The sequence below is a fragment of the Anopheles ziemanni genome, chromosome 2, assembly GCF_943734765.1.
Source record: "Anopheles ziemanni chromosome 2, idAnoZiCoDA_A2_x.2, whole genome shotgun sequence".
Lineage (NCBI taxonomy): Eukaryota > Metazoa > Arthropoda > Insecta > Diptera > Culicidae > Anopheles > Anopheles ziemanni.
This window is the reverse complement of record NC_080705.1, coordinates 68,286,014-68,311,626: the sequence shown is the minus strand read 5'-3', so window position 1 is coordinate 68,311,626 and position 25,613 is coordinate 68,286,014. Positions and strand designations below refer to the sequence as shown.

General features: G+C 44.7%; 2 protein-coding genes across 2 annotated transcripts; one reads left to right on the top strand and one right to left on the bottom strand.

The window, feature by feature from the left end:
* Positions 1–4,170: 4,170 nt before the first annotated feature.
* On the bottom strand, positions 4,171–4,693 carry LOC131282032 (bifunctional endo-1,4-beta-xylanase XylA-like). Its single transcript, XM_058311414.1, has 2 exons — positions 4,405–4,693; positions 4,171–4,342 (listed from the first exon to the last, which is right to left on the bottom strand). Exons 1-2 carry the CDS (start codon positions 4,691–4,693, stop codon positions 4,185–4,187), a joined length of 447 nt encoding a protein of 148 aa, XP_058167397.1. The 3' UTR covers positions 4,171–4,184.
* A 5,643-nt stretch (positions 4,694–10,336) lies between these two features.
* Positions 10,337–24,397, top strand: LOC131285465 (coronin-1C-A). Its single transcript, XM_058314357.1, has 6 exons — positions 10,337–10,464; positions 15,839–16,366; positions 20,351–20,473; positions 21,830–22,681; positions 23,656–23,916; positions 23,995–24,397. The coding sequence occupies exons 2-6, from the start codon at positions 16,169–16,171 to the stop codon at positions 24,295–24,297; spliced, it is 1,737 nt and encodes a 578-aa protein (XP_058170340.1). The 5' UTR covers positions 10,337–10,464; positions 15,839–16,168; the 3' UTR covers positions 24,298–24,397.
* Positions 24,398–25,613: the final 1,216 nt, after the last annotated feature.

The following is a 25,613-nucleotide window of genomic DNA, read 5'->3' as shown; positions in this document are numbered from 1 at the left end:
GCTAGATGTTGTCGCGCCAAGATGAGCCAAACTTGTTTGACATGCGCTTGACTCTTCCTATTTTATCGTCCTTGTCTGTTTTTTCTTCTTCTCCACAGTGCTGGACAATTATTTACAACACCTATGATGAAAAGAGAGAACTTATATTAAATAGTATCAGATTAGTGGTACGTAATTGAGATAGTTTTCAATTTTTTTCAGGAATTGTATGCTCTTTGTTACATACAAAAATTAAACTAATGTAATGCCAGCCGTTTTGTCATAAACATTAAAATGTTATGTACTTGGTTTGATTTGTAAGCCAAATAGGACAAGAACCAGCCATGGTAAGTTCGCATGAGTTCACATTTTTGACGTTGCGAATGTGGTAAGCCTGAGAGTGGTGCTTGCCTCTGATGTTGTCGTAAAATTGCCCTGCGTGGAGACATTTCATGTTGAAAATAAGAGCATGGAAACAACAACCACTTCAATACACACACAATCTGCAAAGAAGACTTGAAAATGTGTGGCCGGTCTGGGGATTTTGCCTAATTACCGGGTCAGTAACGCCAGAAAATACGCAACGAAGGATAATAGTGAATGATAAAAGTCAAACAAAAAGAGGATATGCGATGTAACGCACTTCGCTAGTAAGAAAGAAATAGCTAACTCCGGTGTGTATTAATCCCTGTGAGCCAGGAAGAGGACAGTAAACGAATGAAACCGGTTAAACGGGTTTCTTTTTCGGGCCTTTCCTCGTCTGATTTAGGAACGAAACCGCTAAAATTATACCTTTTTTCTTGTTTTCAGTAATTTACTTTTACGAACAACTGGACCAAAAGAGAAGATCAAAAGAATCCCTTCAGGGAAGAGGGAGTTCTAATCTAGACGGTTTGTAAAAAGGTTTTGTTTTAGGTAGATCTCGTGTTTAACGCTTTGGAGTTTGATTGCATGGTATGATTGAATTGTTTAAAAATGTATAAACGAAAAATAGAGTATTATCTCATTCGTCCGAAAAAACGAATATGCTCGAGCACAATATTCAGACAGTAAGGTCTTTTAGAGGGTCAACATGATCAACTTTGAATCAATCTACAATTTTAAAATGGTTGTGTTTTTTTTTGTTGGTTTGCTTTCTGATAGCGCCCATGCTTATGTTCGTTCTGCTGATGAGAGCAGTGTGTTTGATTTTGCACAAAAATCTAAAAAAAGAAACAGTTTCGCTTTTATGAAGTTTTTTTTATAGGCCTTGTATGCAAATTTTCCAATGACAACTTTTATCGATCGATCCGTTGATGCATTTCATACGGCTTGTTCGATATAAAAATGGGAAGCTTGTGCAGAATTTCTTCAAACGATAATCGGATCGCAAGCTGTAACATACACAACATACACAATCGCCACCATGAAGATCACTATGGTAAGTTTGCTGTGTGGTATGACAATTATTAAAGTGTAGCATAGTGTAAACGGTGTAAACTAGTGTAAACTAGTAACAATGGCGATACTCTTTTGCAGTTCGTTGCAGTGTTAGCTCTCCTGGTCATAGTCGTTCATGCGGATCCAGAAGTAGAGTCCGAAGAAAATGTAGAGTCCCTTGAAGATCATGAATTTTCCGGAGATGATGCAGATGAAGATGATACCGCTACTGTAGAGCCTGGAACCGATCCCATTCAAATAATGATCCACGTTGACCATCACAAGCCAGACCTTGGAGCCGATGTACTGAAACCAGGTGCTGATGAGAAAGTCACGAACTAGAACTAGATTAATGGAATAAACTTAACTGCTTGTGAATATTCTTAAACTTTGTTTAGCTGTAGGTATTACACAGACAAGGCAAAGCTTTCAGTTGTGAAATTTTCGAAAGAACATATCCATAGACGAGGAATAATTACTTTTTTGTTATACGTGCTGACACGGTGCCCAGATCATTCAACAGTATTAAAGGTAACAAGTATGTTGAGCTCTTTTGTGCCTCATGCAAGGCAGGTTGCTGCTAAACACCTTTGAGCATCAAATGTTCTATCGCATTATATTGATGTCATCATCCGCCTAGATTGTTTTGTTGCCTTTATCTTTTTTATATGTATACCATGTTGGTGGTATGATCATGCGGGTTAAAAATGGTTATCCTTCGATAACGATATCAGTAGTTGATATGAGAATTTTGATATTGTTGCAAAAAATGTAAATGTAGAGATGTGACTGATTTGTGCAAAAAACCGGTAGACGTTAACTCAGATCAAATCATGCAAATAAGCTATTTTAAAAATTAAAAATGATAATTCAACGGCTTGAAGTTGATACTGTTGCATACAAAAAGGCGCAAATATGAGCATCAGATATTGACACTACAGCTTGTTAATAACTGATCGTACAATCACACATTCAATTCATGCCCTCAAAAAAGGGAGAAAACGTAACATTTTGAATAATTTCCCTTAAAGGAAGAGGAGTTCTAGTCTAGACGGTTAGTAAAAAGGTTTTGTTTTTTTTTATCATATGAGAAGCAAACTCTCGTGCTTAAGGCTTTGAAGTTGGATTGCATGGTTTGGTTTAATTGTTTAAAAATATAAACGAAAAATAGAGTATTATCTCAATCATCCGAAAAAAATGAATATGCTCGAGCACAATACTCAGACAATGATGTCTTTTAAAGGGTCAACATGATCAAATTTGAATCAATCTACAATTGTAAAATGGTTGTGTTTTTTTGTTGGATTGCTTTCTGATAGCCCACATTCCTATGTCAGTTCTGCTGAAGAGAGCAGTGTGTTTTTTATAGGCCTTGTATGCAAATTTTCCAATGACAACTTTTATCGATCGATCCACTAATACATTTCATAAGGTTCGTTTGATATAAAAATGGGAAGCTTGTGCAGAATTTCCTCAGACGATAATCGGATCGCAAGCTGTTCAGTAACAGACACAATCGCCAGAATGAAGATCACTATGGTAAGTTGTTGTGATGTCTAATAATTATTGAACTGTAGCATAGTGTTAACGGTTTGTTGGCTAACTAAAATCAAATGGCAAACTAGTAACAATAGTGATACTCTTTTGCAGTTCGTTGCAGTGTTCAGCCTCTTGGTCATAGTCGTTCATGCGGACTCAGAGCCTGGAACCCATCCCATTCAGCCATTGATCCACAATGGCCGTCAGAAGCCACAGCTTGGAGACGATGAACTGAAACCAAGTGCAACCGATCCCATTACGCCATTGATCCACCATGGGCATCAGAAGCAACAGCTTGGAGACGATATACTGAAACCAAGTGCAACCGATCCCATTACGCCATTGATCCACCATGGCCATTAGAAGCCACAGTTTGAAGACGATGAACTGAAACCAAGTGCTGATGTGAAAGTCCCCAACTTGAACTAGAGTTATGGAATAAACTTAACTGCTTGTGAATATCATTAAACTTTGTTTAACTGTAGGTATTACACAGACAAGGCAAAGCTTTCAGTTGTGAAATTTTCGAAAGAACATATCCATAGACGAGGAATAATTACTTTTTTGTTATACGTGCTGACACGGTGCCCAGATCATTCAACAGTATTAAAGGTAACAAGTATGTTGAGCTCTTTTGTGCCTCATGCAAGGCAGGTTGCTGCTAAACACCTTTGAGCATCAAATGTTCTATCGCATTATATTGATGTCATCATCCGCCTAGATTGTTTTGTTGCCTTTATCTTTTTTATATGTATACCATGTTGGTGGTATGATCATGCGGGTTAAAAATGGTTATCCTTCGATAACGATATCAGTAGTTGATATGAGAATTTTGATATTGTTGCAAAAAATGTAAATGTAGAGATGTGACTGATTTGTGCAAAAAACCGGTTGACGTTAACTCAGATCGAATAATGCAAATAAGCTATTTTAAAAATTCAAAATGATGAGCCAACGGCTTGAGTTGATACTGTTGCATACAAAAAGGCACAAATATGAGCGTCAGATGTTGAAACTACAGCTTGTTAACAGCTGATCGTACACCTACATACTTAATTCATGCCCTCAAAAAGAGAAGAAAACAAGAAATTTTAGAAGATTTCTTTCATGATCATTCAGTTAACACTGATATTAATTAATCTGCTGAGTTAAACATTTATTTTTCCGATTACAAAAATGGTAAAAACAGACCAATGACGGGCACTTTTGTGTATTAGATCGGCACGATTAAGTCCACCGGCGACGGTTTACCAGGCATTCCAACGGCTCGCAGTGGCGGCGCCAGCTGGCCATTGGGCGGCAGCACCACGTCCGGCCCAGCTGTTCCATCCAGCACCGGCTCCGGCAGCTCCCCAACGGTTCCACGGGTCCGTTCCGGCAGCCCAACGGTTAGCGGGGTCGTAACCTGGAAGAATAATTTCGATACACAAAACAAAACCCCCATTTATATGTCACAATCATATGAACCTGGTCGGGCAGTGGTCATGTCATTACGGTTGTTGTAACCACGGTTCCAGGCGGACGGGTGGTTCCAGGCGCCCTGATGGTTCCAGGCGTTCGGATGGTTCCAGGTAGCGGGATCCCGGTTCCAGGTGTTCTGCGCGTTCCACGCGTTCGGGTTGTTCCAGGCTGACTCGGCCTGATCCAGGCCATCGGTACGGCCTCCACTGCCCGCCTGCTGGCCAGACTTGTTGTCAGCCGGAGCGGCACAAACGGCAGCAACTAGGGCGGCACTGATGAGCACAAACTTCATCATCTTGCTAGGTAGAGTTGGAATTGGTTGCAGACTGCAAACACTGAGAATTGAGAGCTAGAACACGGTACTGATGAACTGCTTGTTCAACACTGGATGAAAGTTAAGCTAATTGGTAAGCTTTATATAGGGACAACGTTTTCCTTCGCCTAGTAGTACACCTAGCTCGGTGTTTGGCCGACGTGGTGGTCGCCTAGGAAGGGATGCACTTTGGTAGCACCCGTTACTAACCCCCATCTGCGTGACGTCTCCGCAGGCTATTGGATGAGTGAAATATTCATTGCCGCGTAGAAGGAGGAGAACTTTATTCTAATCGACCCGCCCGGTCCAATCGTACCCAGCGCCGGACCACCGGCATGAGATTAAACGAGCATCGCCGGAAAAGGTTAAAGTGAACCGAATGCGTCGAATCGACCCCCTTTTCCAGGAGAGACGCCCGGCGAAAGACCAACGCCATTGCCACGGCCGGGGACGGTAGTAGCTTACAACGCTCAATGTTAATTGTGAAGATAATTTAAACTAATGCTGTGCTTTATTTACATTATGGCAGTGCGGTACTCTAGCTTTGGGATGACTTTTCACGCTCTTCGCCGCACCGGAGCATCCAGCGCCCAGGTGATGATCGTGGTCCATTTATCATCCGATCCGTGGCATGGGCATGGATTCGATTAATAGCTCGCCAAATAATTAGTCGCACATTACTGGCGAACCGTTTACTCGACGGTAGGGTATCGATTATGCTGTCCCTTCCGGAGATTCCTATTATTTGCCCGTGGATTGAGGATCATCAGGTACATGCTTCAGTGTAGGGGAAGACACTTGCCTGACAGCGAAGATGATTGATGATCGATCTTAACCTCGGCGGTTCTGGTTGTGGTGTAATTATTTGGCGAGAAATCCAACCGGTCACTGGCAAACGTAATTGAAATGAATGAAGACATTACCTTATTACTAACAATTCATTTTTCATATGAATAATTGGCAATTTTTCATGATTTATAACAAGGTTCAGTGAGATCGCTCATGAAGAAAGAATTAAATATCGTTAACTGAATACCAATGTATTCAGAATAAATTCTAATATTCTTTACGTAAAAAGGTAAACAAATTTAATGTAGAACAAATTGATTCATAGTATTAGTTCGCTTCAAATGTTAACGATCGTAAAATGAGGAAGCATAACAAAATGCCAGGCAGGACACAAGTCCACCAACAAGATGGGCCTCATTTGCGCCATATTGCTTGATCAATGGCATCTTTCATTTTCGACCTATCGGCCATCGCAAGGGAACGACTTTGCACGCGTGTGTTCCGCCAATACATGATCGCCAGTAAATGTAGTACGATTCACTTGGAGGGCCCAGTGCTCTTTGGCAAAACCGAGAGGTACACTTTAAGTAAATGAAAAATGTGATACGTAATTGCTGTGTAGGTCGCGAGATTAGGCCGTGGGAGTCAACAAAACGCACCCGGTAAGCAGCGCCATGCAGTTCAACAAATAATAATCGTTTGATTAGCATAAGCGATGAGCACAGCGGGTCAATAAAAACTAACACCAAACAAAATATGAGCCATCTTTGGCATTTTCACTAATCGTCGCCACAACCGCTAGTATGGAGTTGGTGGTAATTAATGAGCATCCAGAGTGGAGTGTTGATAAAGCTCGCATGACAATTGCAAGGATGAGTCGTGCCCTTTTTAGAATAGGAACAGGTACATTTTATCTCTTAGTATCCAAAGGATTCGGATATAAAAATTGAATTTGCATATTTTCAGATATCCTGTTGATGGATTGGATCTTGTCGTAACGTACGTAATTTTGTTGCCGGATCTGTTCTTTGAAATGTGTTTTAAATGTAAATGTTAACATTGGTTTATTAAACTTGTAGTGTACATAACAATATCGCAATAAGTAAGCTAAGTAAAATATTATAAATCAAGCAAGCTGTACATCTTCTCTTCTTCTCTTCTCTTCTCTTCTCTTCTCTATATCTATAAAAATGAATGTTTGTATGTTCGTGATGCTAAAACTCAAAATCGACTGAGCCAATCTTGACGATGTAATCGGATTATTTTTTCGTTTTTATTCATGGAAGGTTTAAAAAAAAGACAACTTTAATATTGTCTAAGGAAAAGTCGGAAAATGGAAAGATTTGTGAAAGTTGCATTTTCCATACAATCAAATCAAATATACGAAGTATAATTTAAACTAAGAAACCGCTTGGCCAATCTTAAAGAAGTTCTGGGATTTTTTCCTTCTTACCCATACCGATTAAAATTGTGACAAACCATGAGTACGAATTCACGGATCATTGAATAATTTCATCTCGGTTAATCAACAAGCGATCGCCTAGATCACGTATATTTGGTTCTAATAGGCGTTGAATGTATTTTGTTGAGTAGCAGAAAAAGCTTTCTTGCTAAACACATATGCATTTTGAGTATTTAAGTTCAGGGAAATCTATCAAACAAGTTTGCAAGTACGTCGCCTGATGGGATATGGCGTTTTTTGGCATTGAAGGAGAAGACTAAAGTGTCTATACTTAAAAGGAATTTTAAAACATTCTTTGAATTTGTCGGATATGCCGCGACTTAAAGATGGATCTGTTATTGTTATGTGTCGACATCTTCATGAACCGAATCTATGGGGCTTCCCTTGAGTTTCAATACTTTATTATTCCAATATTAGCGCATTGTTAATATGGGACGAGGCGAAGTTCGTTGGGTCAGCTTGTCAGTATATAAAGAGAAAAACGCCAGCTTGCAAGCAAGTTTAATCTTTGCTTCCAACTGGAAAACATTTCAATAAATATAGAACCCGTTATATATTGGAGACCCCGATCGAACAAGAACCAGAAAAGGAATCCATGATGAAACCTCAGAATCAGAATACCCCATCATCTAATGGAACGCAGCCTAACGAACCGCTTGTCAAGGCAAAAATTAATTTCCCGGATTTCAACGAGGAAGATCGAAACGTGATTAATCTGCTTAGAAGCCGCATTTTGCGTTAACCTCATCAAATCGGATCGACAAATGTTCAACGCCGTTGTCGTCGCACTTGGTACCAGAGCAAAGCACCTACACTGCACCCATAAAGTCAGTACACAGCAGGCTAAAACAGCAACAAAGACCATTTACTTTGAGAGGAACAATTATTATGAAGAAGTAAAAATGAGAGATGGCTCCATGCACTATTCTCATCATTTTTATGTAATTTGGCCGCGATACGAGTTTGGGTTTCTGAGATATGGTCAAAATTGTGCCTCAGCACCCTAAACACGCACCAAAAAAGTGAGTACACAGCACAATGTTTCATTCGTACATTCATAAATTAGGGTAAGTGCACCCATAGTGGAGCTAGTACCAATAGTGGTGTTAGTGGAATAAAATCCTAGCTCTACGCCGATATATAAACAATGGAGTTATTTGTTCTTCTATGAAATGTTCTTTGATCTTCTGCGGAGTGTTCAAAAGATGAACCATCTCATTCCGTAATATAGAAGCTCCAAAATTCATATTTTCAAAACAGGTTGTCCCAACATGCTGCATTCCTTAAGAATCTATAACGAATATCATGATTTCCCTAAGGCTATAAATCACTGCAAAATCATTAAAACTATATAATTTCGCTACTTACATACTCCAATATAATTGATTTACACGAACTTAGTGCATTTTAGCATAATTTTATTATATTTTCATAGTTTTTACCATAGTGCCACTATAGGCACAAAAACCCAAGTGGTAAAAGAGTAAATGAGGCCCCGGCCGCCATGTTTTCGATCGTGGCTACACCTCTTGTGGACGTTTAAACTGCATGTATGCAATTGGTGATACATTAATTCGTTAAATTCAACCTACGAGTATTTGAACCGTAGTGTGTACCGTTAATTTCGGCTACGCAATCAACCTAGCGGGTGCGGTATGAGGGGGGCCCACGGGCCCCCCTTATTTCTCAAAACTATAACAAACTCTCTTTTTCGGTAGACCTAGCGCAGTCCGCTCGCTTCGCTCGCTGCGGGCGCGCCGCCGTTTCCAAATCATTTCTTCGGCTAAACTCATTGTTTCATGCTGTCCATCATGTGTGGTATAGTTTACTTACTAGTAACATAACATGTAAAAGTATATTAACCCGCATTCAACCTCCACTGCGTGATTAGTTTAAACCGTTATGGTCTTTAAAGCGAACCGTTAGCGTTCAAAAATTCGAAACGAATGCATGTGTCGCGCTTTGCATAGCTTCAGGCGCTAAATGTGAACCAGTAGGAAGAGGAGAATCTAGCCCGGGGCCTCATTTACTCTTTTACCACCCAAGTTGTTCCTATAGTAGCCATAGATTTTTTCACAAGTATATTTTAGTTTTATTCCGGTTTTTGACCAATATAATAAGGTAAATTTAGTGATTTTATTCTGTTTCTACAAAATAAACAAAGCGGAACTGGAGAGAAGGCTCAGCAGAAGAAACAGAGGACAGAAAAAAGAAAGCGGGGGAAGGATACGCTATAAAGCATATACTATAGTTTTAGCTGTAATATTAAGAGCATTTTTTATGAATTAAAATTGGACATATTTCGGTAAAACAATACAGTCTTTTCAATGACAACGCATTGGTCAAGGAGTATTTTACCGTTCTGTTTGAAATATGCTTCAAAAATAAGTTATAGTCAAAATATATTCAAGTTTTTCGTACTACCACCACTATAGGAACACGATACCACAACTATAGGAACCATACCACCATAATAGGAGCAACCGACTAGGAAGAAAAATACGCTTTTTTTCCTGTATTTTGTATGGTTTACGGTGAAAATAGATGTTTTTCAGAAGAAAAGTCATGTTTCGATCATAATTGATTCAAATATGTAGAATATTGTGTTCTTAACACTCATTAATAACACCTAATTGGTATTTACATTACTAAGTGCACCACTATTGGTACAGTTACCCTAATTATCTTAAGTGAAATTAAAAAGTCAATACTTTTTCCGGTAAAAGAGTAAATGCGGAACTTAAATATATTACCAAATTCCGTTATTTTCTCATTCAAAATGAGTTTGAGTGGGTAAAGCGCCTCTGATGGCAAACATTGGTACTAAAGCAGTAGTTCCAAACCTCGTTTAGTCGGAACTTGGTGCACAGTTATTTGTTTACAAAAAATCTCATCAATGTCTCTGAGAGAAAGTTGTTTCTCGTAATTAGATCATTTATTTAATGGGTCAAGTATGAATATAGGTTCGGTGACTAAAAAGTTATCAACAAATTAGCTATTTCAGCAATTATGTGGACTGATTACCGAGGTGTCTTAAGCTCCTTTGATATAAAACAACCTTGACTCCCCGGCGAAAAGGCGAATTCGTATCGGAGCAATTTGACATTGAATACACTCGGGGAGTAATATGTAAAACTTTCGTAAAAGGTAACATACTTGAAACAAAGTTACGTGTCTTGAATAGACCAATCGTTTGAGGGGTCGTTTGTTAAAATCGGTTCGGGAACTAGGCAGTTATTTGCAAATCGTTTTTTTAACCTGAATTGCTTAACTTTTTCGCCCCAAGTGCTATCCCGTTCCCACACAGGTTGCTTGACATTTTCGCCTTAAGTGCTATCCCGTTCCCACACAGGTTTTTTTTCTCAAAAACAAGAATCCATTGCCTTTTTTGGATTGATCGTGGTACATTAAAAATTATATATATCCAGTTTTCGCGTGTTCGGTGCAAAATTTTCGGCCGGCTAGGCGTTAGTTGCATCGCGAACGGTGTGGTCGTATGTAGGTGAGCGCGACAGTCAAGCATAATTCGCGGGCGAGCGAAAGGAAATGCTTATCGAAGCGGTGCAGTGCCGATTGATAAACAAGACTCACTCCGTCCCTCACAGCTTATCGGTGCTTTTTTCTTTTGTTGCTTCTGTGTCGCGCCGAGCTCTGGGCGTTGATACTTCAAACGCAGTGTTCGGCGTGTGGCGGTCCTGTTTGTCGAGAGAAAACCCCGCACCGATCGTGCCGTGGTGCGTCCGCAGCGCACAGTTAAGTTTAGTACGTGCGTGTGGGAAGTGACGGTACCGCATCGTGCCAGGCGAGTTGTGGTGCGCAAAACTTGGCATAATTTATGCTGAAACCTGAACCAGTGTGACGGAACAGCAGGGCGGTGGCGATAAGGCGTTGAAGTGGCGTGCAAAAGTGCCTCTGCCTCGTGCAGCTTGCAGTGCTCCACGTACCATTAGAACCGCGTCCGGGATCACGTAACGCGTCCGGGAAGAATCCTCCCGGAATCGGTGAAACATTCCGGATGTTTGAGGTTATGCTGCGTGTGCGCCATCGGCCGGATGAAGCGGTGACACAGGATCAAGATTACGCACTGAAAAAAAGGGGGCGGAAGAGCGATAACCTGATTTCGTCGGTGATCGTCATGACCAGTCTGCGACGAGTCCAGCTTTCGGGCATAGAGGTGACCGGGACGAGTAGTCTGGCTTGGTGGGCGAGTTCGAGTGTGGGTGGTATAATGGATTGAAGATCTTTCGCGCTTCTCCTTCTACCGCCTCCCCCTCCTCAAGTTGTCGGTGGCCGGAGAACGTGCTGAAAATATTTGACCAAGGTCTACCCGAACCACAGCGCGCGCCGCAAGTCAAGTGAGAGGCGCTGCCAGGTGCGAACGCGTTTGCGTAGCTCTGCGACGTCGGCCATCTAGGGGGGAAGAGTTGGCCCCACTCATAGGAGGTATGAGATTTGTGCGGCGGCAAGGCGCTGTTCACTAGCGAGACATTCTGTCCCTTGCTGCCCCTCATCCCCAGAGTGTTGCTGTGTAAAACTACTTCACAACTAATGAGACTACTCCTGGTGTGCGCTAGTGGTTCCCTTTGCCACCATCGAAACGGCACTTACCGCCGTGTGCAAGATAATGTTTTTTTTTTATTCTTCCCTCTTTCTAGTCGTTCCGTCGCTCTCACTTTTGCAACGTGCTTCATCAGCACAATCGACGGCGACGGGGCCGGGTTTGGGTGGCCACCGCCGCTTGGCCAGCGCCCCGGACGTACGGGTCGAGAAATTGGGTCATCCGCGGTGGACGGTCCACTTTGGCCCGGTGTGCTCTGATAGCAATTTGATTTTATTTTTATTCACAACCACTGGATGTTGTGGGTTCATCGTTTGTTTTTTCTTCTGCTGGGGCCACCTGCGTGTGTTTGTGTGTCACTTTTACTCAGGATTCGGTGGCTGGAGAAAGTGTGCCCCCCGAGAATGCCACCATTTCATCATACGCGCTTTTCCTTCTCGTCAACGTCGGTTTTTCGCTGAACGTCAAAATGGTTTGTTTAGCAAAACGGATATGCGGAACGACACCGCCAGCAAAGGGAAACAAAACACAAAGGGACAGTTCTCGTCTTCCGCGAGCCTTTCGTTCGAGAACCCGCCAAACGTCACCGAAGGGAAAAACAAACATGCAGCTTTATTTACCACACAATCTTCGGCTTCCAAGGTTTTATGTACGAAAAGGGCAATATTCGTGTTGCCGTTTGCAACAGTTACAGTAAGGCCACCCGTCCCTGGGTAGGTGTTTGCTGCCGGTATTACTGGACCTTTTGTTATGGTCCCGCTGCTTGCTTGGCGGATTCGATAATTTTCACCAGTGTCTACCGTCAGTTCCGATTGCAATCGATGACACATCTTGCGCACAAACACACTTTCCGTTCGTTTCGGAACGTGTGCCAAATCCATCCTTCTCAAATAGACGCAGTGTCTGTTGGCACAAACGGGCGCGCTTAGGAGGCATCGGTGTGATCATAAGGAGAACAACACGGAGGCTCCTCCCAGTGATGCGGTAGATGATGTCAGTACATCACCGCTAGCATGCCGGTGTGTTGCTGTGCATAGCAGGCTGGGCGTTCGTATGTTGCTAAACGGTAAAGAGCACAGTCGGGTGTTGTCTTCTTTAGCAGCGGAAAAGGTATCTTGCCTGAAACAAAGCAAGCAGCCGGCGTATGCTGTTTGCTTCGGCCAGTAGTAATCTGCAGCCGATCGTCCATGCGGGAAACTGTTCCAAACTTTCCGTGCCACGCTGGTGGTATGGCGGGGAAGCTGGGCGACGCATTTCGGGCGCCGGTTCCGTTTCGCGTATTGATTGCATTTGTAGGAAATGAGAGCAATCGCGTGTGTGAGCGCTCGCGGAACGGAAGGAAAATTCGTAAAACCCGCCGATGTGTGATGATGATGATGATGTGTGCCGTGCCCGGCGTGCTCTCTGATTGAAAACTCTAAGCTGTCTGCCACCACCTATCGATGTAGATTGATTCAAATGATGGTCTACATGGGAATACTTTTTTTTGTGTGTCGGCCAGCACTTTCGCTCGTCGGTCAAGTAACCGGTGCTTCTTGTGGTCATCCTTCATCCAACGGGAGGAAAAGCCCCGCTCTTTTGTCAGAGTCACATCAGCTGTTCTAGAAACGGGTGAAAATAGCTAGTAAAACATATGCAAAAATTCCAACACGAACCGCGGCGGGCGCTTCGGATGCGCCATGTTGTCGAGGGACGGTCGAGGACGTGCTCTTTCGATCATCCATCCATCCTCCTACTTCCACCGGGTTTCGTGCGCCAATCATCTATTTGCTGCTGCGCGGAACCCGTCGGATGATATCATCGTACATCCGGTTTGGTGAATAATTCGTCGATACGTCTCTCGCGCGAGGAAACAGAAACAAAATGAAAAAAAAACAAACCATCCCGACAACGTCGCGTATCCCGCGGGAATGCAGAACCCATTCCCGATTGTGGGCCCTATTGTTACTCATTTGTTTCAATTTTGCAGACCATCTTCATCCAGTATAAACTACTGGTAGAGCAGGCCTTCTGTGGAAAGCAGCAAATCGAACGGACACGTCGTGTCGAAGATTGAAATCCGTCCACCATCGTCACGAAGATTGCCTGTTTGCAGCAGTAGGCGAGAAGATGCGACGATCGCTTAGTGTGCCTGGCACGTGTACGCGCGCTTTTGTGTGTATGTGTGTGTGTGTGTGTGTTTCTGCGTCCGGAGGCCCGGGCACGGAAAAGGGCACCGCGATGCGATGCGAGTTCAGCAACTCACTTTCAGCGCACACCGAGAGGCGCATATGAATGATGGACGGATTCGTGCTGTGTGAAATGCCAGCTTGAAGGTCAGATGTTTGCCTCCCGAGACGTCAGCACAGTGCTGCAGGCGAGCGCTTAAAATATTTGCCTAGCACGGCGAGGGAGAGAAACATTGGACCCCCTGCATCGGACCAATGTGCTGCCTCAAGGCGACACGACGAACGGATGGCAGCGGGCAGCGACTTCTGGAGAAGACCGTGCTTCCAGACAGACGATCTGCGGAGACGATCTGTGCGATCTCTCACGCATGCGACAATCCGTCACTACACGTCTCCGAATGGGGACAGTGCAAGGAAAGGCGTCTTGCTTCATGGTGATGTTGCAAAATAGTTAGTGCGTAGAATTCGGCACTTTGGTTTTGCGAAAAATACTTCCCACAAACTAGCGAAAGATGCGGTTGTAAAGTTTCAAAACTGGGACAAACAATATCCATCGGAAAGCAATAACACGATTGTTTGCTCATTTACTACGCTGGCCGATCGGGTGTTATCGTTTTACGATGTGCGCAAACCAATCAGCAGCCAAACGCTGACGTAATACATGCCCGATTAGAGGGGAGGAGCGGGGCCCAACTCTGCACGGTTACGCCGTCGTGGGTGGGAAAGATTAAAAGGCAAGAAAACCCTCTGATAATAGTTACCGACACACCGAAAACGATACTCCGCGCTGGAAAATGATGGCACCGAACGCATGAACGTTAAAAACAAAACAAAAGCCCGAACCGGGCGGGGGTATGTTGTCACAGTTTGTTAAACTGCAAATATTATTAGCGATCCTACCGATCTTAAATCATTCGAGTCATCCGCTGTTCGGAGGGAATGAAAGTGAAAGATGAAATGTCATCCCCCGCTCCGCTTGGTCTCCCAACCTAGCCTTCTCAACCGAAAGAGAGCTGATCGTCGTAATGTTTGAGCAGCGTCTTCTTACCTGTTCCAAAGATGATCGCGCGAAAGCCACTACAACTACCCTGCAGATCATCACCCCTTTTTTTCGCGAGGTAATGACATGCTCCACATGTTCCGGGTGGGCTTCTCGGTGTTGCCGTAATTTGGTCATGGCTGGCTGGCTGGCTGGCTGGCCGGGCTTGACTTGAGTCGGAGAAAAAAAGGTGTGATAAGCCCCACCCCGCACTCACACAACACCCTCTACTATGGTTCACGTATAGGCGGGGAGTGATTAAAAATACATAAACTCCTTGCACGATAAAGACATTATTTTTCGCATTTTTTTCCCCGCACGAAAAGCAAATTTCAACCAGTTATGCCGTTTGGGGTCGAGGCAGACGCCTTATCTGTTCCGATGGATGGGTGTTTTCTTTGGTAATTTTCTGATAGTATCGCCGAGATATCATGTATCAGTTGATGGCACAGGTGCGATTACACCTAATGCGGGCCACCGTTTCGTTGTCCGGTATTGTTTGAGTTCGCACCAAAACATTTCCTTTTGCTTTTTCATATTTGATCAACAAAAAAAAAGGGCGGGACAGTTGAGAGTAAAATCGTTGCCGTGAATGATATATTCAAACCATAACGAGCTCTGACTCACAAGATGATGATGCTACACCAACCCGTATGTAATGTTTTTATGTCTTCGATTGATTCGTTTGATGATCGTTAGCAGGATCTTTGCAGCAGTTGAGTCATATTCCATGGTGTGTTGAGTCCACTCCATGATGGACGTTAAAAAATTAACCACCAGCTACACGGGTCTTATCACCGGTGACATACAGAAATGCACAGCTGGTTCCTGATAAGTACATGCGGCACACAGTCGCAGGGAATATCAAAAGCGCGATTAGTGATTGAAGGGACCAAGCGAAAAAAAAAATAGCAGCGACGTGAAGAAAATGACGTGATCCAATAGTAGGCTGACGGTGTTTTTACAAAATGAACAGTGGCAGCAATCCATGACCGTATAAGGGAGTTTGCGGACGGATTTCCTCCAGCCCAAAACCCGGTCGATGATGATGTATTTCCTCGGTAAAAGTGGGCGCCTATCTTTATCTAATGCTTATCTCTTCCACCGCAAGGTTTTAGGTTAACATTGTGATCCCGACGTGTGACGTCTCCCTCAGCGTGTGTTAAGTCGTCCTGTAGACCGTATCCTATGTGTGGTGTGTGCGTGCGTGCGTCCGGGTGTTAACCGTGTGTGCCGATCCATGACGTGGAGCATCGATATTTTTCGATAAAGAATCAAACGAAATAGTACAACGCGGGCTTAAACGCAAAGGTGTTTGAAGAAAGTGAAACGACCGGAACGGTATTTGATAGCGCACTTGTTCGCAATAGTGAAGATTATCGTCGGCGATCGTCGTCGTGGTGGCACCGGCAAACGGTAGTGAACATCGGCGACCAGCAAGATGTCGTTTCGTGTGGTGAGAAGTTCCAAGTTCCGGCACGTGTACGGGCAGGCGCTGAAGCGCGAACAGTGCTACGACAATATTCGCGTGTCGAAGAGTAGCTGGGACTCGACGTTCTGCGCGGTCAATCCGAAGTTCCTGGCCATCATCGTCGAGTCGGCCGGGGGCGGTGCCTTCATCGTGTTGCCCCACAATAAGGTAAGGTTCAGTGTGAACCGACAAAACCTCTAAGCCAAGCGATCGAAAAAGTATTTAACCCGTCCAAATAGGACTATTGATATCAAGACGATAACTATAGATATCAAGTTAGCCTTGAGGCTTAAATAAACAAAACATGTATATAAACCATTGGGCTGATATAAAATACTTCTTGCGAAAGGTTCTTGAATGTCTTTTCTATCATTCATATGTCCAAATATAAAATAAAATAAAAATGAGGAGGTAAGCACAAAAATTATAAGAAAAAATAACGACCACGAAAGGTGTTATCTAACTTATTAAAAAGAGATGTTCCCTACTTTGCAATACACATCAGTGATCATGTTAGAAAGTGTGTCTGAAAATATGGGCTAAAACTATCGCAAATAAATACTACCCCGGCCGGTAGTTTATGCAAAGTGTTCGACGCATCCCTTCCCAGAATGCACGCACGCACGACGAACGAACGCTCGAAAGTGCCTAACTGGTCCACCTGATCAGCGAAAACGCAAGAATGACTCGCTCCCATCATCATCGTCGTCGTCGTCGCCGAACGCGTGTTCGGTGGAAGCTGTGTTTAACCGCCGAAAAGTGTGTACCGAAATAGCACCTTCTGTCCGGGCCTAAAAATAGACACATTCCGCTGAACGTAACTTCGATTTTCCGCACCACCCGAGACCCGAGCCATGATGACGATCAGCAGCGTGTTCCGCCAAGGGACGGCAAGGCAAATCGGGGAAGTTTTTTGGTTTCCCCCAGCGGAGTGGACGAACGTGTCGGATGTTGAGGAAGGACTGGGCTGAGCAAAATCGCCCGCTCCCCATTCCTGCGCCATACTGACTCATCGGTCGGTGGGCGCGCACACACGTAGCGCGTTTTCTTTTCTTCGACTTGGGCCACCACCACCATCTCCTTGGGCGGTTAGGAAAAGCGCACGCTTGTCTTCGGTAGGCCGTGTGCGCAATCCGTGCGGGGCGTGCGTTTTCTTTTCGGCCGGACATCGAACAGCTCAGCCAACGCAGAAGCCGTCGGTAGCCTCAGCACGCCTCAGACGGTTCAAGTGGATTTTCCCGTTAAGGCCACGATCGATGTGCACGCGGATCGCTGTCGATGTTTTTCTTTCACCCATCACACACCCCGCGTCTCGATCACTGGAGGAAAATGGGAACCAACCTCGGTTCTTTTTCTCCCCCGAGCAAAGCAAAAGGGTGAAGGTTTTTCATCTAAGTTGAAGGTTATGTCGGGTGAGATGGTTTTTCTAATCATAGCCTAAAATCCATAGAAGCATAAATACATGTTTTAATGAATTTACATTATGCTCTATATTTGTGTGTTACAAAAATTGTCTGAGTTTTATCCCTATATCAACAGGACCTCATTGGTCATTGGATAATTAGTGGTATTTGCATATTTCGCGATAATTATTTTATTTTCAGTTTCTGTTCATTTGTCACCGAATGATATGAAGTTTTTTTTTCAACTTCGCAACAATTGTTCGTTTTCAAAAGTGTTCATTTTTACAAACTATTGTGAAAATCATTTTAAATAATGGCCCTCAACTTTATAAGGCCTTCAAAATTTCTGTTTTAACTTTGTTTATACCTCCAAAAATTAATTTCTAGAACAATAATGTCATCAAGCGCCGTTTTGTACGTTTTTCAAGTTTCTTCTAGTTGTGTATTCGTTGGGAAATTTTTATCCGCTACTTGTTTATAGAAACTGTCGATCTCATATGTCTTGTGAGTTTAGAAACTTGTCAAAATAGTTTTATTTCCAGTTAAACACGTAGCAAGAAGATTTGAACCCGTCGTTAAACATAAAAATGTAGCCCTTCCGAAAATTTGCGGCACACGAATGGAATAAATTCGATTGATGAACACAATACAAACGAAGAGGCACGTTTGTCACAACAAGTAATTTCATCGGTGCGCAATTATTTGCAGTCGTTGTTTACTTCGGATGGTCAATTCCTTTTTTATTTATTTTGAGACATAAATTGAGGTGTGAAGCGATAATATTTACCATTTTCCTCCATTTCTGCAACGTAGTGCGATTATTGACATTCGATGTCGTTCAACGAGAAATGGAAGGACGTTGTGCAACGGAAAAGAAGTGTGGATCCCCCGTTGGGCTGGCGCACATCCAAATGTTTGAAATAAATTTCATTTCATTTGCATCGACGCGATCATCATCCCGATCGTGCGAGAAAGAAGGGCAGGACGAACCAAAAAAAAAAGCCGCTGCACGCGTGGTTTAATTGCGGAAACACGCGACAGAAAGCCATTCGTTCGCACCGACGAATTCCTGACCCGGTCAGCGAGAAGGTGCCGGGAGGTTGTTTTGTTCCCCCCCAAAATGAAGCGGCAACAGGGCGGGGAAAAATCCCACCCATCGCTTGATCTCAGGACGATCGGTGGTGTGTTTGATTTTCCAAACTCTGCTCTGAAAAGGTGACGGCCAAGGTGACGCAGGTTTAACCCTTGGCTTGAACCGTCTTCTAATTCTAAGAGTATCGGCAAGGTGGATGGTGGATGGTGGTGGTGGCGTTAGTGCCGGGGAACACCCGACATGCCCGTATAAGGCGCGAGTCCGCGGATTCGGTTCGGGATGTGCGCGGCGGTGTATTAATTGTGCCGTTGGCCTCATTAGCCGGGTCCGGCCAGGCAGGGCGGCAGGGTGTGGAAGTGTTATGGTTCCCTTCGCGGACAACCCCGTTCAAGCCCTTTCCCCTTTGTCACCCGTCTCCCGCAACGGACCGATCTTGCCTTGATTCACTTTTCCGTCGTAGTTTCTGCTGAAAAAGACGCGTGGTCGCCACCCCAATGGTGGGGGGCTATTTTTATCCTTCCCACCACCACCACCAGCCCTCAATTTCTTTTCCCTCAAACCGTATCGATGCAATTGGCCTTAGCTACTCAGGTTCGTTTCTGGAAAAACAGACGTCGGCCGCGGCTTTTCACCGGAGCAAAGAAAGAAAGAACCGGCGTGTGAGGTCAGACCGTGTGGAGGGTTATTTTTGGTGTGGATGCTGTAAAATGGCATTCGGAAACGGTAAACATTTCGCTTCACGATCCCTCGATCCCGCCCGATAATGAGCATGCCAATTGTGCTGCATTTTCCGGTGGAGAAGAGCATTTTCCTTTTCCACCTTCAACCACGATGGACAGGTGCCATTTGTGCCTTTTTTGACGAGGCTTGGTGGTGCACGTGTGTGTTATTTTTATAAAGGGACGATATTCACGCCCATAATTTCGTATTAATTATAGCGGGACCAAGGGAGACCACCGTCTGGGACGTGCCGATCGGTATCATTCGTGCGCAAAACTATTTTTAAGCCTTCGGGGTTGTTTTTGAAGCCCCTCCAGAGAGCAGCGGGGGTGTTTCGTTAGTTTATTTTAATTTCTTGCATTCGAAGGCTGGAACAGTATCGGCTCTTGCGGGGTATCGGTTTCGTTGGTCATAAAGCGGTTGTAAATAAATAAATCATCGCAACGTTTTGATCTTATCAGCGGAAATTTCGGAACACGCTTAGGAAGGATTTTTTTTTTTCAAAACCAAATATTATCGGCGAACATGTTTATTACACTTCGTCATGGGGGTGGTGGGGGTTGTATGATTCATTGGCGCAAACACAACCACACAACGACTTATGCTCGGATCAACGCAACATGAGTTGGGGCTACGCAAAAGCAATATAAGCCCCTTACGCTTACAGGGAGGGAACAATAATCCTTAACCATGAGTCTTGAGAACTAAATCTTACCGTTTGTAAAGTAAATGAAGTAAAAAATGTCCCTGATCCAAAAACCCAAAAAAAAAACTCAACCGAACTCGTAAACATTAACCCGATTGAGGTTAACGTTCATTTCGTCCCTCAATGACATCCGTGCGCGTTTTCCATTGTTTCCAACCGTGCTTGTTTTTCCCGACCCGATTTTCCTAGCCGATGATCGTAACGCATTTCTCTTTCTTTCTCCACAACAGGTCGGACGCATAGCGGCGGATCATGCGCTGGTGGGTGGACACAAGGGCCCGGTCCTGGATATCGCCTGGTGTCCGCACAACGACAATGTCATCGCATCTGGGTCAGAGGATTGCGTCGTGAAGGTGAGCTTTATTCTGGTGCGAAGGGGGCCGATTCGGCGGCGGCTCAAGGTTCGTGGGTGCGCAACCTCGAGCGTTCTAAGCGAAAGTGTGTGAGAAAGTGCGCGTTTGATTGCCCTTTTTTCTGAAGATGGGGATGGAAGCGGCACACGGGCGCATTACGCTTGTTTATTAGGTCGGCGCAGTCCTGTATGTCATCGTTAATTTTCCACGCCGCAACTCAAGGGCATGAAACGATAAATCTGAAAATGAGGAAGATGGACAAGGGAATGTGTCGGCTCGTATTAGCTTCAAGCTGACGCCGTGGCTCTAGAATATTTGTGCTATCTTCTCTATTACACACGACAAACCCTTCGTATCGGTTTACTATTAATTTTTGTTTAGCCGACAACGAAAGCTGATGAGATTACTTTAGCTGCCTATTATTCTCATGTAGGACATACATTTTATGTAACATTTCATTCCATTGGAAATCGTGAAGCCAGTTGCCACCATACGATAAACTTGGTTTTGAACTTCACTTTAATTTTCTCTTGAAAACGCAGCAATATTTATGACTTGTAATGTAACAATCAAACAAAAACTAAAAAAAGATGTTGTAATGTAACAATCCGTAGTAGATGGACTTATTTAAATTGTTCAGCATAGTTTGCAACATTAGTAACAATTTACGAGGGTCAAAACCAATCATTTCATGCCCATTTAAACTTCCTTTGACTTGTTTGTTACTAAAAAGATAACCGAGTTTTTAATATGTATTGTTTGTAATCGCAGTTTCCCTCTACAATTGAGCTAAATTTGAACAGTACAAGGTTTTTAAATGATTAAGCTATTGAATAATTCCTTAAGAATATTTTATTCGAGTCATCAAAGTAGAGTTCATTGCTCTCGTTTTGATTGGCCCTCATTGAGTTTTTTTGTATCTAAATATGTATATGACTCAATAACGGAGTGAAAAGTAAAACTGTAGATATACTCAATTTTTGTACTGTTTGTTAGGGTTATACTAGCTGTAAATTTGAACACATGAAATTATCGTCATGAGCGATTGTTGCATTTTTAGTGTGTATTCGATAATTTGAATCAACATTCTAGGAGTTGTTGGTTTTAAGTTGATTTTATTATTTTTTGGAAGGTTTCGGGAAAGGTCATAACTTTTATTACTCACCATATAATTGCCTATCAAAGCTGCACAAAATAAGCCATTAAAATTTAATGGAAGTCTCAATTCCTCATGGTCTGCACAACCTAGTTTTTCCCTGATTCTCAACCACATATTTGTCAGCTTAGTGTTGAATTTTATGGGAAAAAATAACGGCAATGAATCTAATATCGATACCATACCTCTCCTGCGATTAGGTATGGCAAATCCCAGACGGAGGCCTTTCACGAACGCTCACGGAACCGGTGGTCGACCTGGTGTACCATCAGCGGCGCGTTGGCCTCGTCCTGTGGCACCCGTCCGCCCTGAACGTGCTGCTGACGGCCGGCTCGGACAACCTGATCGTCGTGTGGAACGTTGGCACGGGGGAGGTGCTGGTGCGCATGGACTGCCACCCGGACACGATCTACAGTGCGTGCTGGAACTGGGACGGCTCGCAGCTGGTGACGACGTGCAAGGACAAGAAGATCCGCATCCTGAACCCGCGCAACGGCGAGGTGCTGAACGAGGCGCTGGCGCACGAGGGTTCGAAGGCGACGCGTGCCATCTTCCTGCGGCACGGGCTGATCTTTACCACCGGCTTCAATCGGTCGTCGGAGCGGCAGTACTCGCTGCGGGCACCGGACGCGCTCGGCGACCCGATCGTGATGGTCGACCTGGACACGTCGAACGGCGTCATGTTCCCGCTGTACGACCCGGACACCAACCTGATCTACCTGTGCGGAAAGGGTGACTCCGTCATCCGTTACTTCGAGGTGACGCCCGAGCAGCCGTTCGTGCACTACATCAATCAGTTCCAGACGCCGGACTCGCAGCGCGCCATCGGCATGATGCCGAAGCGGGGTTGCGACGTGAGCACGTGCGAGGTCGCGCGGTTCTACCGGCTCAACAATAGCGGCCTGTGTCAGGTGATCTCGATGACGGTGCCACGCAAAAGCGAGCTGTTCCAGGAGGATCTCTACCCGGACACGCTGGCCGACGAGGCGTCCATCTCGGCGGAGGACTGGATCGGGGGTTCCGATGTCGACCCGCAGCTCATCTCGCTGAAGGTAGGCTCCCCGGGGGGATGGGAAGGGTGTGCGTGCGTCGCATGCATTTGAACAGGAAGACGCACAATAGCTCCATCCCGCGAAGGATATGGAACACACTGCATTAAACACACGGTGCGATGTTCATCTCCCATGGGGATGACGGCGAGCAAGGAACGACACTTGAACTAGGGATTTTAAACCTCGCACGATACTTACATCTCCCTATTCGGAACCCTCTCTGATAGTTTCCTACTATTCAAGAGGCTCCTGGAGAAAGAGGGAGAATATGTTGTAGGGTATTCAAGATCGTACATTTTCCTGTGCAGTCTAATTTATCCTCTTTTTTAGAAGGTGCTGAGATTCCAGTCACAAGGGATCGAAACATTATATCTCAGTTATCAGTCGATGAATCTCGGCCTCTAAATGTGTGCCAACGGTTTTTTGATCAGTCAATCAAGAACCAGAACACAGAAACAATGCGAAATACCACCGAAGATCGTTACTTATCGAAAATATTGTGATCCTAGCAAACATCGAAATTTGCTTTACAACACCAAAGAGAGATTAGACTCCATGTGAGCCATTTGAAGCCAACAAATAATTTTGGATAATTCAATTCAAATCCAACGATGTATCATTTTAGTCACATCCTGTTTGAATTAGAATTTTCTATCGATTTTCGAACAAAAGTCAATAGAAGACATTATTTCAATTGAAGCAATACCAAGTGCGTCCCTTTTGTCGTCCCCCATGTTGATTTGAACTATCGCTGACCAGTGACATTCTACAGCCCCTTTCTAACACGAAAGGGCAATGGGTAAGAATTGGGAATTGGGTGACTCCCGCATAACATCATACGCCTACCAGCTACCATAAAACATAACCACGCGCACAACACACACGCTTAGTTTGTAAGCTCTGTGTACCGATTCGTAGCGCTAGGGCACCTCTCTTAAACCCGCTGAAAGTAGGATCGTGTCTTTCTCGTGCAGGGCGGCTACGTGTCGCAGGCGCAGAGCACCCAGCTGACGGTGACCAAGAAGTCGAACGTGCTGGACAAGATGGCCCCGAAGGCGGGCGTCGGTGGTGGCGGTGGCGGTGGCGGCGGCCCCAAGTCGGCCCTCTCGGCACCGGGATCGGCGGGCGCCTCGGCCAACGGGTCACCGGTGACGGTCAACAATGGTACCAGCGGTGGTGGCAGCACATCCCCGGCCAACAATGGAACGCAACAGATCACGATTGGTGGCGTATCGGTAAGTCGGTTTTTAAAAAAAAGGTGACCCCAAGAGATGGCAAATGATGGTAACACATCCTCTTCGTTTGTTTTGCAGGAGCAACAGTTCGGCGAGCTGAGGACAAAGTTCGAGGAGGAATTCCGCAAGCTGAAGGCAATCATTGTGAAGCACGAAAATCGGATCCGGTCGCTCGAGGCCACGGTGAAAGCGATGACCGACCGGGGGCTTACGGACGCGGTGGACGGTGGCCTAGCACCTGCAGCACCTTCTGCCACCTCGTCGTCCCCTGCGCCACCGTCCTCGCTCCCCCCAAGCACAGACGATGCGACGCATCAGCAGCAGAACGCGGATGATGGAGGCCACTACCACAACACCAGTGTTGGCCTGGAAGGAGTCTAGAACGGGGGAGGGTCCACGAGAACAACCCCCCACCCATCCACGAGGGAGTTTTGGAAGTAGCTGCAAACCTCCCCGCCCCCATTTTGTCTCTCCTTCTCTTTGCTCCAAAAACCCTCTGCTTACCTCATAAAGCCGGCACAGTGGCGGCATTCGTCCCATTTCCTTTGCATGGTGAGGTCTTAGGTCTTTAGTCTTAGCTTTCCTACCCTGCTCCAGACCCTCCCGGATATTAGGTACTAGAAGCAGCTTCCTTTTGATTTTGCCAAACGTTGCGAACACAACGCGTCCTGAAAAGAAAGGAAGAGATAAAACCGAAGTATAAGAAATACGAACAAAAAAAGAACACAAAACTAGATGCACCCCAACCGTATCTGCCCCGTCTCTGACACGTTGTTCGTTGATGGGCCTATAGAGTTTGTAAATTAATTGCCTGCCACAGCAGAACGCAGGCGGGACAGGTGGTTGCGATTGACATGGTGGAACAAGAGAGCGGGAGAGCGCACATTTTGAAACATCCCGCAGTAGCAGGGATTGCCTTATGCTGGCAGGCGGTGTGTAAATGGCAAAGCAAACAGATTAACTTATCAAAGTAATGAAACGAACGCAACAACTATCAACTCACATCCTTCTGGCGGTAGGAATTGACGAATGCCTTTCGCTCGTTTGCCGGAAGACGTATCGGCACCGGCTGGATATGGAGGAAGTGAATTGCACGACAGAACTGCGAATCAAGCATACTAATGTTAAACATCACAAAACAAGAAAACAATGCCTTCATATGTAGGACAGCAAACCGTGTGCTTCAAGCTGCGCTGATAGAAAGAAAGAGATTTTGTACTTGTAATGTATGTTTTTTATACTAACTTTTTTGTGTCTCCACTGCGGCGGCCTTGGAGATGAAAGCATTCAGTCGTCATCGTCGACGCACATGCCTTTAGCCTAGCACACATGCCTCTGAGGGGGAGCCCTTGATCGAGTGTGACGATTGATCGAATTTGAGCGATAAGAAACAATAACACAAAAATAACGACAGACGGTTACGTATTAGAAACTAGTGCTTGGGTTGGCTGGCGGGGAAGCAGGGAAGAGACGCGAATGTGCGTCGTGTATTCCTCTCTATTATTTCTTTTCTTCATTGCGCTTTCGGTTTTGTTGTTCGGGCACAAATTCGAACAGAGAAAACGTAGGAATGATCCATTTTTGGCCAATAAGAAACAATTATAAATGAGCTTCGAAACCCGAGAACTGATACTAAATAAAAACAACACACACACACACAGAAGAAGCAAAACATAGATAGGAAAACTTTGCTAAAG